The 12,762-nt window shown below is 41.8% G+C and overlaps 1 protein-coding gene across 2 annotated transcripts; it reads left to right on the forward strand.

Moving 5' to 3' along the window:
- The first annotated feature begins 1,966 nt into the window (after positions 1-1,966).
- On the forward strand, positions 1,967-11,241 carry LOC121714939. Of its 2 annotated transcripts, none has more exons than XM_042100187.1 (7): positions 1,967-2,423; positions 4,411-4,689; positions 4,804-4,918; positions 6,040-6,129; positions 6,321-6,381; positions 7,475-7,730; positions 9,258-11,241. In XM_042100187.1, the coding sequence occupies exons 1-7, from the start codon at positions 2,148-2,150 to the stop codon at positions 10,743-10,745; spliced, it is 2,565 nt and encodes an 854-aa protein (XP_041956121.1). In that variant the 5' UTR covers positions 1,967-2,147; the 3' UTR covers positions 10,746-11,241. The 2 variants fall into 2 exon arrangements, with proteins under 2 accessions (XP_041956121.1, XP_041956132.1); XM_042100198.1 differs by having other exon boundaries at positions 4,813-4,918.
- Positions 11,242-12,762: the final 1,521 nt, after the last annotated feature.

Consider the following 12,762-nt stretch of genomic DNA (forward strand, 5'->3'; position numbering starts at 1 on the left):
CATTTTGTACCCGAAAAAAGGCATATGCTAGTATGGCAAAATCAACAACAGTCAACTGCTCCTCTCTCTCCCTCTGCGTGTATAAGGACTGGTGAAAGCAGTGTTTGGCTTTGACTGCCAACGTCATTTTAAATGCCAGTAGTCAAATACACAGGTAATTACTTATATGCCTACTATGTTTCTGTCTATGGTGAGAGAATACATGCAATACATACAAGCAATGCGCGTGCGCATGGCTTCACGACACCAATCTGGCTCCAGCGGCGAGATCACAACACATGATTGGCACGATATCTTCACAACACACCACATGATTGGCTCAATGTATTCAGAACACAACACATGATTGGCTTAATGTATTCATATGTCGACATTTTGCTGCGGAAAAGGTGGGATATGTGTAGACAACTGCCATATTGGTGTTACAAACTAACCCCATGCATTTCTATGGAGGATTTTTGAGTGCTGTGTCTCCTCATTAGAAAGTCTCTGGTGTACCTTGTTTGGCTCTGGTCTGTACCAGACTGTGGCTGCATCCAGATGCAGCCTGTATAAAATAGGTTAACATTCTCTGGCATCTATTGCATAGACCAGGGGTAGGCAACCTGCGGCCTTTTAGTTCCTCTCTAGTGGCTCCCTGGCTTTCTCTAAAAATGGAAGTTATCAAATATTTCTAGCAATTTCATATAGTTGTTCAGCTTTAAGCTGTCCCAACACATTAACAGTTAGTGAAAGTATTATACTGTACAATACACCACATGTGCAGAGTATGGCAGTTATGCCATATGCCTGAGGCTAATGAAGATAGAGATGTCTAACTGATTTCTTTTAAATGGTTCCGACATCTTTGCGGCCCCAGACAGATTTATTTTGTATTTCTGGTCAAAGAAATGGCCCTTTTAAAGGTCTCATTCCCCGAGAAACTTACTCCAAGTTGCATATGCATGCTGCACGTGAAAATGATCTAGATAGATAGATAGATCCCCAAGGGGAAATTCAAGATCTTCTACCCCCATTGCCCGCATTAGCCAATGAAAGAAAATACACAGAAAAACAAGCGAATCAGAAAGAGCCCTTCCCTGTGATGCCGCAGTGAAGACAATTATTCATGGCCTCGCCCACCTTGGCTTGCAACCGCCCACAGGAAGACAGTATTGATTTTGTGGCCAGGAGGCATAGACAGTAAAAGAAAGGAGTTAGCAGAGCTCATCTCTGATGCCAACCGCCATAAAACTCAAAAGAAGAAGAAGCTCATCTCTGCATAGAAGCTAAGCGAACAGCTACTTGCTAACATGGCGGCAGAACACATTCGTGCTTGTTTTATCTGTGGCAATAAGACATCAACATTACATTTCTTGCCCAAGAAAGAAGAGTTGAGGAATAAATGGTTAGAATTTATCTTCGGAACACCACCAACGAAGTATAGCCCTCATTTAGTTTTGTGTTCAAATCATTTCAACCACAGTGACTTTTACAACTTCGGTGCCTACAGTAGTGGTTTTGCATCGAAGTTGTTATTAAAACCTGGATCTGTACCATCACAACGATCAAGCACCAGCGCACAGGCGGTAAGTAAAAACTAGCTTTTCTACCTAAGGTTTTTGTTACTAAATAGTTCATATTCTTCACGTTAGCATGCATGAAATGGGCATGAGCTAGGCTGTCAGACTCTAGAAAAGAACCCACCTAACGGTACCGAGAGATTTAGCTTGTTGAACCTATACTCTTCTAAACTAAGCTAAAGTGTAACTCTCGCCAAAATGCATCCTAGAGTGTTTTTGTGAAAGTACCCGAGTCAAACTTTGAAAAGGTTGCCGACCCCTGACATAGACTCCCAGATTACTATATGGGAGGATTCCATGCTGATCTGAAACTGACATCGGGCAGATTCATGTGTGCTGTCTGGGCTGTAGGCTTATACTTTGCATACCATGCACGTGAAAATGTTCTTCTACTCCCATTGCCTGCAGTAGTCAATGAAAGAAAATAGATGGAAAAACAAGCGAATCAGAAAAAGCCCTTCCAACTGACGCCATTTAGAGAATTGGTATTCATGGCTTCGCCTACCTTGGCTTGCAACCGCCCACAGGAAGACATTGATTTTGCGGCCAGGAGATAGTTGCAAACATTAGTAGTAAGTTGCAAACATGGCGGAACAACTTCGTTCCTGTGTTATTTGTGGCAGTAACACACTAACTTTGCATCTCTTGCCCAAGAAAGAAGAGATTAGGAAGAAATGGTTGGAATTTATCTTTGGAACAAGACCACCAGCTAAGTATTGCGCAACATTAGTTCTATGTTCCAATCATTTCGACCACAGTGACTTTTCCAACTTGGGTGCCTACAGTAGTGGTTTTGCATCGAGGTTGTTATTAAAACCTGGATCTGTACCGTCACAACGATCGACCACCAGCTCACAGGCTGTAAGTAAAAACAAACTTTTTTTTTGTTTGTTTTGTTTTTTACAAAATAGGATGTTCGTATTCTGCACGTTAGTATGCATGAAATGGGCACATGCTAACCGCAGCCGGCAAAATATTATTTGGTCACCGCTATTTACCGATTTACGGCTGCCATCGACTTCCATTCAATACATGTAAACAAAACGTTCACAATCATGCAAGACGATCTGGCTAAATTGCTATTAAATCCTGTTAGCATCATTAGCACGCTGCACGAGTTTGTTCAATACTGTTGCATTCAAATTGACTGCTAAATTCTAATAATCTCAATCCCGATGCAAATGGAAGTATTTTCCAAGACTCAAACGGACCTGTCCCAAGAAGAAAAAGTATTCATTTGAAACTTAAACCCACGTGGGGAAACTGAACAGTCTAACCAGTAGACTATGATAAACTAGCAAATTAAGCTACTTTGTTTACAATATTTCTAGGCTTCAACCAGTGCTGCTTTTCATTCAGATTTTTTTATTTGAGTGTTTTTCATGATTGTGTTGCTATTTCTTTTCCCTGTTTGCTTTGATAACTGAGGTGATTAAAATCAGAGGAAGGTTCAAAAATAAGTGTTTAAATTGAACTTTTTTTTCTTCTGGTTCTTATCTGAAATAGATTTTTTTTTTTTAAATCAATAATTATCGATATCGACTTATATAAATACTTATATCGTGATACAGTTTTCAGCCATATCGCCCAGCCCTAATGGCCATAGACTTAAATGGAGCAGTCACTGCCTCTGGAATGCATAAATTGTAGTTTAAAGAAGCCCTATGCAGGTCTGGTTATTCCTTCGCTGTTTCTGGGTTTTCGCCGGATTTGGGCTCGCATTTTTCACGACATAGCTCCCCCTGCAGCTTCGTGCTACGCTAAACCCACTAGCAAGTTAGCCATCAAGAAACCAAGCTAAACACATACAGGGCTCACAATAAAACGGTCGAGCAAACACATTGCTCAAGAGACTATAGTGTTTATATATAGTGACTATACTGATGTTAAATCAACATCGAAGTTCATTGATTCAATGATTTAACGTTGACAATGCAATGTTGATTCTACATAGTTTCAATGCCCGTCTGCTATCTGGGAATGATCTGAGTTGGATCAGCTCATTTCCTAAACTTTCATCCAAATCAGATGGGTACGCAGATACCAGAACTTCGGCCTGCTGGATTACTGAGACCTTCGATTCATTCATATCACAGAAAAGCGCACTGAATTAACTGCACAGGTGCCTGTAGGCTTCTAGACTCTGTTCGATGCTATGAGTCAGTGTGTCGATGGAAACATTGAATGTCTGTATTTGAAATGTGTGTCTATCATCGAGTTCAATGTCCTGTTCTGCAGTCTCATCAGCAAAGGCCTTGCCTTCCTTTTGACAACGACTGTCACGTCTGTACATCGGTATAGCGAATCATTTATTCAAGTCCCTCAACTCTAGCCATCCTAATGCGAGAAATTGATTAAATTGACAAAAACTGTATTAATCCCCCCTATGTGAAGCACTGGAGGGATGCAACAACCCGGTACGGAAATACCAACTCTCAGGATAAAATGGCCTTGCACAGTTATCAGATGTGCCGAGAGAATAGTCAGGACTAACCTAGGAGATTTACACTAGGGGTTGCCAATCAAGTGGTGAAGAAAATCATAAAGGGTTGCCACCACCCTTGACCACAACCTTTTTAAATGGCTGCCCGCTGGAAAGCGCCTCCCGTCCTTCAAAGCCAGAAATGAAAGATTAAGAAGGAGCTTCTTCCCCAAGTCATACGGGCCATGAATGCATTGTTTCTTGCCCTTCTACTTTTTCTACCGTTTATTTCCCTTTGCACAGGGGGGAGTTGCTGTCACGGTCCCTCATTTCACTGCTTTTTGTTTCTGTTTGTGCAAGTGACACATACATCTCTTAAATCTTGAATGACCCTTGTGTAAAATGTGCGGTGCCTTCATCTTACAGGATACAGACTCCAAGGTGTCAGAAATTTGTATCATCCAAGGTTGCAACAGAACTGAAGAACTCCTGAGTTTCCCTAAAGACCCATCAACTCTGCAGCAGTGGATGGTTCTCCTTGACGGCAGACTGAAGCATCCAGTGAATTCTTCAAGCACAGTGTGCAGTGTCCACTTCACTCCTGACTGCTTCACGAACTGGCAGCAGAAACAGTCCGGTGTGGCTGCCATCTTAACGCTCAAGCCTGATGCCCTGCCATCACTCTTTATGGATGATAGGAGCAAGGTATGGGAATGGGTAGGGGACAAGACTGTCAGCCAATGGTTTATGTGCAATGCTTTCATACAAACTCTAGCAATGGCAAGAGTCTTGTCTTACATGAAGTCTTGTTTCCAACAGGGGGTGCAGGGGTATTCACCACGGACACGGAATGTGGCTTGCCAGTTTGATATTGCACAGAGATCAGTTGGAACTCAGTTGTCCAAAGGCACTCTTCTCCATGTACGCAGCAAAGGTATGGGGTCACCAAGACTATAAGGAATGACCTGCTACTCCATTGTATTTCTCTGGTGGAAGCACTACACATTCACTAGAGTAGAATGCATTTTTGAAGTACAAAACAGGAAAAGTGCATGTTTGAAGTGCAGCCTGTCTTAATGGCTGTTTGCTCATCTCAGACAGGGCTGTATGTCTTTTTTTTTTTGCACGTAGCACCGGTGCTACAAAGTGAAGTGATGTGTAGCACCAGCCACAAACCCTGTAGCATCAGTATAAAACCTCTAAAATCTCTAAAAACATCACAAGTAGGGCACTTCGTCACAGTTTATCAATTGTGATTGGGAATTAGGCCTACTGCAACTGGATTGATAAAAGGTCATGTAGTTGCAAACATTTCATCTTTTAGCTATAACAACAACAACATTCTCTGTCAGTTCCATGCAGTTTGACTTTTCACCAGCTATCAGGAAGAGAGGTCATGCCATGGAGTTTTCATGAATTTTCATTCTACAAATACATGTGCTAAAGATGTTATTCTAATAAGATTTTATTCATGTTTTGTTCGTACAGTATATGAGGTTTGTCAACTTTATTATCATTGCACAAGTGAAATACCTGTAGCCTAGGATATACTTTCGCTTTAGGCAAAACCTATTATTTGCTCAATTTATTTGGAGTTGGATTATTCGGATACTACACACAAGTGGACTTAAATCATGTAGACTACAATGACCAAGTTGAAATCAAAGCACATTGATTCTCTTACAGAAGTATACACATGCACTTCAAACAAACAAGTGTCTCAGTCTCACATACATTGTATTGCCATACGCAAAACTGTATTGCACCAGTGCTATGTTGGTAAATCACCCATCGCACAGACTTAATTTTTTTGTAGCACAAGCAACAAATGTGTTTCACTGTACAGACCTGTCAGATATGATCATAGCACTTGAAAGTAGCCTAAGGCCTTCCTATCATGTGGTGCATCCTTAACACCAGGCACACCGAGAGATGGATGCGTTGTTGTCACCTTATAACCTCTTGGCAATGAGAGTTCATTGTGTTTAACTTGTGTGTGCATTCCAGTCCTCTGACCTTAGTCTGGTTTCACATGTGTGTGTGTTTCTGTTCCAGCCATTCAGACTCCTGCAGTCACACACATCTCCCTTGGCGATGATATGGACTTCCTGTTGCACCCTCCAAAAACTTTGAAAGAATCAGGAGGTAAGGCAAAATGTTTTTTTTTTTAGTTTGTGTCTCCAACAGATTTATAATACTGAGATAAAGCTTTTCTTGCTAAATTTCTTTCAACATGGTTCACATATAACATTATACCAGTGGAAATATATGAGTTGATAAGAATTGTTATAAGTACACATTATTCTAAAGTTGCAGTATTATTTCTGACCCTGCAGATCCAAAAAGAAGCTCTTCCTACGTACTAGGGATGCAACAGTACACGGTGACCACGGTTCGGTATGTATCACATTTTTTGGCCACGGAAACGGTACAGTTTCGGTATTTTAATATAGAAAGTCCACTGATTTAAACAATTAACTACTGTATATATTTTGCCTGTAGACGCATCCCGCAAGTGCAAGCTCATTGCACGGCTTGTCACAACATAAGCACGGGCGGTGGTAGTGTAGTGGTTAAGGAGCTGGTCTAGCGTGCAGTAGCCTGAAAGTTGTCGGTTCAATTCCTGGCTTCCACCGTTGTGCCCTTGAGCAAGGCACTTAACCCCAAGTTGCTCCGGGGACAATGTGATCCCTTGTAATATAGCTGACATATGTAAGTCACTTTGGTCAAGAAGTGTCTGCTAAATGTAATGTAATGTAATGTAATGTAATGTAATGTAATAATCTCTGAAGACATAGACATCACAGACAAACCAGTAAACACAGAAAGAAAAGAAAGATACTGATAATACAACATCTGACATTGACATTACATGAAAGTGACTACGATTGTCAAATAGCTCAAGATTAAAAAAGTAGTAGCTAGGAATGATTAACAAGGAATTGAGTCAAACCAATTGTAGCGTCCACATCAGTTAACTAGGCTCAAGCTACATAAACAAATTATTGCTTTCAGCTGTAGACTATTTTGTTTAATTCCGATCTACAGTTTATACCGATTCTTACGAGCATAGATAAAAAAAAAAAAAACATATTTAAGCTTCTATAACACACAATGCTCTGGCCATTAAATAGCCTTAGTTGCTGAAATGGCCTTAAATTAAACAAACAAACAACAACAGTTTATACTGAAATCCAAATGTTCCCTCACAATGGATATGAAAGACGGCAGTGCCTGTTCAGATTTTGTTTCTCTGTCTCGCTAGTTGCTATAGCTTTCCATACCTGTTGGAGTAGTCAACTGTCCCGAGATTGATTTTTTTTTCTTGAACTTTGCATTGACCTATGCAATACCTGAATACTTACTAATGATAACTTGATTCACATATTTGTTGTGTTTGTATCTGTAGATTGATATCAGCTTTCAGCCATACATACTAGTGTGCAGAACCAGCAATTTCATCACTCACTCACTGCTTTTCTTGTTGAAGGAAGGGCCTGATGGCGGGTGTCGTCGTGAACGTTGCTAGTCTGCTACAGCTGTTCCAGAAGTGCCTCAAATGCTGCAGTGATGCCTGCAGCGTTGCTACGGAACGCAAGGGACTCCTCTTCCACGTGGTACAGCAGTGCTGGGGCTGTGGCAACACCAGGAACTGGGCGAGCCATCCTCCAGACCAGCCAGCTGACCAGCCACCCCCAGACCACACACCCCCTGACCAGCAGCTCACAGACCCTGACACTTTAGAGGTAAGTCCAGTCCATATTTCGATTGACTTTGAAAATAAAAACAATCCCCTAGACAAATATCAAACCAGCTTTGGTCCACATCATCAACTGATCTTACAAGCTTCCAGTTGCTCCAGTCCTTCTGATCCAGTGGTACAGTCGCTAAGAAAGTATATTAATGAGACCCAGAATGCCACTGACACACTCAGAAATTATTCTCCGCTTTCCAGACTCTACCCAACCCTCCTCTAGTTACCAACCTCAGAGCTAATAGGCGGTTGACGTTTTAGGCGGAAAAAAGTTTTTGAAAAGAAAATTCCGATATTAGGCATGTAAATCACTTAGTCCTGTTGTACTGACTTCCCCATTCCCCAAAATATGTATGGGCTTTTAGATTTTGTATTGGAATTTATATTCATTCACTAATTTATTGTGTTAATGACTAAATATTATAATAGGGTATATTTACATGTGAGTCAATGTATCCACAATCTTCTATCATTGCTTCATTCATTCATTACTTGTGCAGATGTATTACATTTTTAAGTATTTGTCTTCGGTACACAAAGTAAGGCATTTGACCTCAATTTTTCAGTAAACTTAATATTAGTTTTGACATACATTGATAAAATAGAAAGAAAATGGTTGTCACTTTTGCTGATCCAATTCCCCATGTGTTCCATTGACATCTGTATGATTTAGACCTAAAAAGCCTTTTTATTTTTTATAATTTCTTGATAATTTCCAAATAATATGGTGTCAGAACTGTGTAAAACAGAATGCTACCAAACGTTGTATTGCATGTGTTCCCTGAGTTTTTCTCTTCTCAATGGTGGAATCTGAATGTTTGTAGTTCCCCTTTGAGTTTATTCTCTTCCTATCTGTTAAAAGACAAATTCAACAATGTATTCAGATATTTAAAAACATATCCTGCGTTATAATCAGATTAAATTGTTGCAATTACGTATAGTGATAAAGACAACATAAAAACAGTATTTAGGGTCACACCGTATGATATCAACTTTTGGGACAAAATCTTTTTGTTCAGGGCTGGTTCAAAATATTATGCCTGGACTTTTAAAACAGTAGACCTGCAATTAATCTGATGTATTAATATGTACTTAAATAAGGGGAAAATATATGAATTTATAATAAATGATATTGTTTTTTATTAAAGCAAACTTTGATATGGGCTTGGGACAGACACATCATATGAGCTTTTCAGTTTGGCTGAAAATTGTGAAAAACAGGAATATGACTGGCATGAATGGTCTATATGTTCATATAAAACAGCTTTTTCTGAACAATATAACAACATTTTTTGCAGATTAGACATTTCTTCACTTATGTTTGACACTTAGGACCACAAAAAGGCCATGTCACGTCAACCACCCTAATATCTGTCATTCTTCACTGATACACTTTGGTACTTTTGTACTGCCTTCTACCACTATCTACTTAAAGATTTGTCTTTGGTGGCAAACTCTATTTCACTTCGATTCACCCTTAACGAAAGTCAATGAATTTCAAACGCTTTGTCTCCTGTAGATGGCAGAGGAGCCAGTGAGGAGGGCGTTCAAGGACACATGCATGGAGATTACTGGGGAGGAGGTGGCGGAGGACGAAGAGGAGGAGGAGGATGAAGAAGAGGAGCAGGATGAGGAAGATGAGAAACAACAAAAAAGAAAGAGGAAAAGAAGGGACAGTGATGAAGAGTGGACTCCAAATTTGAGAGAGATCTTAGAGGCATCAGATGAGGAGTCTGAAGGTGTTGATGAAGAGGAGGAGCATGTTCTCCAGGTGGAGTGGTGCTGTGACTGTGGAGAGGAGGCCAGTGCCCGCTGCCTCAAGCAGAAACACCTGCAGCTCTACTGCTGCGCTAAGTGCGGCTACAGGGACGGTGACCAGGAGCTGGACTGCACAGACGGCCAACAAACCCAACGCACCCTCAGCCCAGAGGCCCCTACTGCTGCAGACCAAGAGAGCTCTTGTGATGTTAGCCAAGCAGCTGAGCGCGCATGCAGCCCAGACGCCAACAGCAATAACAAACAAACTGCTTCCAGTGATCGTCTTGAGGATTCAAACAGCATTAGTAGTGAAGAGGTCATCACTTCTGCCAGCCAGCATGCCATCACCAGTGGCATCCAGGAGGCCACCAGTGATGGAGTTAATGAGTTAGGCAGCAGCTGTAGCGTTAGAGACCAGGGTTCTGTGGGCAGCAGTGACCACGGAGGCTCCAGAAATGAAAGCCCAGAAGACACCAGCAGTAGAGATCAGGACGGTAACACTGCATCTCAAGTCGAGTCGTCTAACAGCTGCCACCTGGAAACTAGTGCAGCAAATGAGCAGAGACGGAACCCTCCAAAATATGCCGTCTACTTCAATGATCCGTACAGCCTACAGATCCATATGGAACAGTTACATGGTGGTAAACGTGAGCTTTGTCCAGACTGTGGCAAATTCCTCATCAGGCGCGACGGCCGGACACCGCACGTCTGTGATCACAAAGTGAAGCCGTTCTCGTGTCTGACTTGTGGGAAGCGCTGCATCAACGAGGCAGGCCTCCGGCTGCACAGTCAGCTGCACACTGAGGACCGTGGGCTTTCCTGCCAATACTGCTACGAGAAGTTCAGGTTTCAGGAAGACAAGCAGGAGCACGAGAAGACCCACCAGGGGGAGAGCCTGAAGTACCGCTGCTCTGAGTGCCCCAAGCGGTTTGCAGATCGCTTTCGTCGTGGTGCTCACAGGAAGACTCACTGGAAACATGGCAGGTTCTTCTGCAAAGTTTGTAACAAAGGCTTCCCTAAGCTCATTAAACTCCAAAGGCACGAGGTGGTACATACAGGACTGAAGCCCTTCAGCTGTGAGGTCTGTGGCATGTCCTTCAACCAACGAGGACACCTTAAGTCCCACATGCGCCTCCACACAGGGGAGAAACCTTTCAAGTGCCAGGACTGTGGGCAGTGCTTCAACCACAACGTCAGCCTCAAGAACCACATCCAGCGTAAACATGGACCAGGAGCTGAGGGGGATTGAGGAGGAGGAGGAGGGGGGGGATTGGGGATGACTGGACCAAAGAAACTGGGTGACCAAAAGGAATAGGTGCTATTGGATTCAACAGGGAAAAGCAAATGGTCAGCATCTGGTCATTATGTCTTTATGATTGTGCCTTGTGGCCACCTTCATTTCTGTAAAGTTGTTACATGTTTTTTTTTCCTTCATCTTGGTTGAGTTTGGATAACTATGTGAAAGTAGAACTGTTGTGAGTGTTTGAACAGTACTTGATGTATATTATTTTATTGTCCCCGTTGGGACATTTGTTCTGAGCTTCATCCTGCAATTCCACAAAACATACATCAAGACAGAAACCTCTCCCATACCGCACACCCACAGATATCACTGATGGCACATATACACCTACACTATTACTGATAATGTTGACCCTTTGCACAGTCCCACATGGCTAACATAAACATTATTACTGTTAAAAACGTAACACCCTCATATGCAGCAATCAATTAAAAACCACATTGCCACAGTTAATGACTTTAAATGTGTAATGCATCTGTGTCTTGCAGCAAAACGCTCCGCTATTTGGCTACTTCGTAACGCCAATACTGAAAATGCAGCCTAAATGAAGGATCAGTATTCGGTTTTCCTTTACTGATTTTAAAATTATTTATCAGCCGTTATAAATGTACGACTTGGCGAGTTCTTCCGCGTGCCTCATCTGTCTGGGTTGACACCACAGATGGATGATGGCCGCCAAGATGTGGTTGGCGGTGGTAGTGTAGTGGTTAAGGAGCTAGGCTAGCGTGCAGTAGCCTGAAAGTTGTCGGTTCAATTCACGGCTTCCACCGTTGTGTCCTTGAGCAAGGCACTTAACCCCAAGTTGCTCAAGGTGCCTTGCTCAAGAGCACTTCAGCCGTGCCTACTGGTCAGGGTTCAAACCGGCAACCCTGGTTACAAGTCCGAAGCGCTAACCAGTAGACCACGGCTGCCCCCAAAATGTACACATAAATTAATTTATTTTATGGCCCCCCCATGGATGAAATTCCGTGAAACTTGGCATACCCCCAGAGGAGGTCAGGTTAACCATACACATGAAATTTGGTGCAGTTCAGGACATCTCAACTGAAGATAGGGCGATTAAAGCAGTATAATGTTGGCCCTTAAGACCAACATACCATAAACATTTAATCATCCTCAGTGCCACAGTTCAGGTAGTTATTTATGCCACTTTTTCCACTTCCAATTTTTCAGTGTATGGAAAAAATATATAATGTGTGTCTTGTGTGGGAAGAGACAGGTACAAGTAAATAGGCATAAGTTTACAGGCAGAAAAAAGGCATATTCTAGCATAGCAAAATCAACAACAGTCAACTGCTCCTCTCTCTCCCTCTGTGTGTATAAGGACTGGGGAAAGTAGTGTTTGGCTTTGACTGCCAATGCAATTTTAAATGCCAGTAGTCAAATTTGATCTATAGGTTTATAGTTCAATATGGGAAGTATTACCGTTTTACAGTAGTACAGTTTTCTGATTGCTTAAGCACATTTTTTGTAATTATTGGCTATTTTTGCAAAACTCTACACACAAATAGGAAAACCTTTCACCAAATCAGCAAAACATTGTAGTTCTCTTGCAAAAGCTAACACACCTTGCTTAACTCCGCACACCTTCGTAAAAATTGTGTTTTCGTATCAAACAGTAAACACAAGCCATCACAATAATAAGCACACAATGCGCCAACTACACACTGATGGTATGAATAAAAAACACATCTGGCTTTTGCTTCCTCTGTGCACAAGGTAGGCTATGTCAGTTTGAGGTCATACTTTTGTCATAGTTCTGTAAACATACAGGGATCCAAACGTCAAGTATTGGTGTTTATTTACACACATAAAAACAAACACAAGTGTGTTTTTCCAAGTCAAAACACAAAATAGCAGTTTCACTGAGAAAAAAAAAATCAGTCTACATCGTGTCGTCTCTCTCAAAATGTCTCCAAGCCACCGGGGAAAATATATTCTGGAATGCCGTATCCAGGTCTGA

Source organism: Alosa sapidissima, chromosome 1 (assembly GCF_018492685.1).
Source record: "Alosa sapidissima isolate fAloSap1 chromosome 1, fAloSap1.pri, whole genome shotgun sequence".
Classification (NCBI taxonomy): domain Eukaryota; kingdom Metazoa; phylum Chordata; class Actinopteri; order Clupeiformes; family Clupeidae; genus Alosa; species Alosa sapidissima.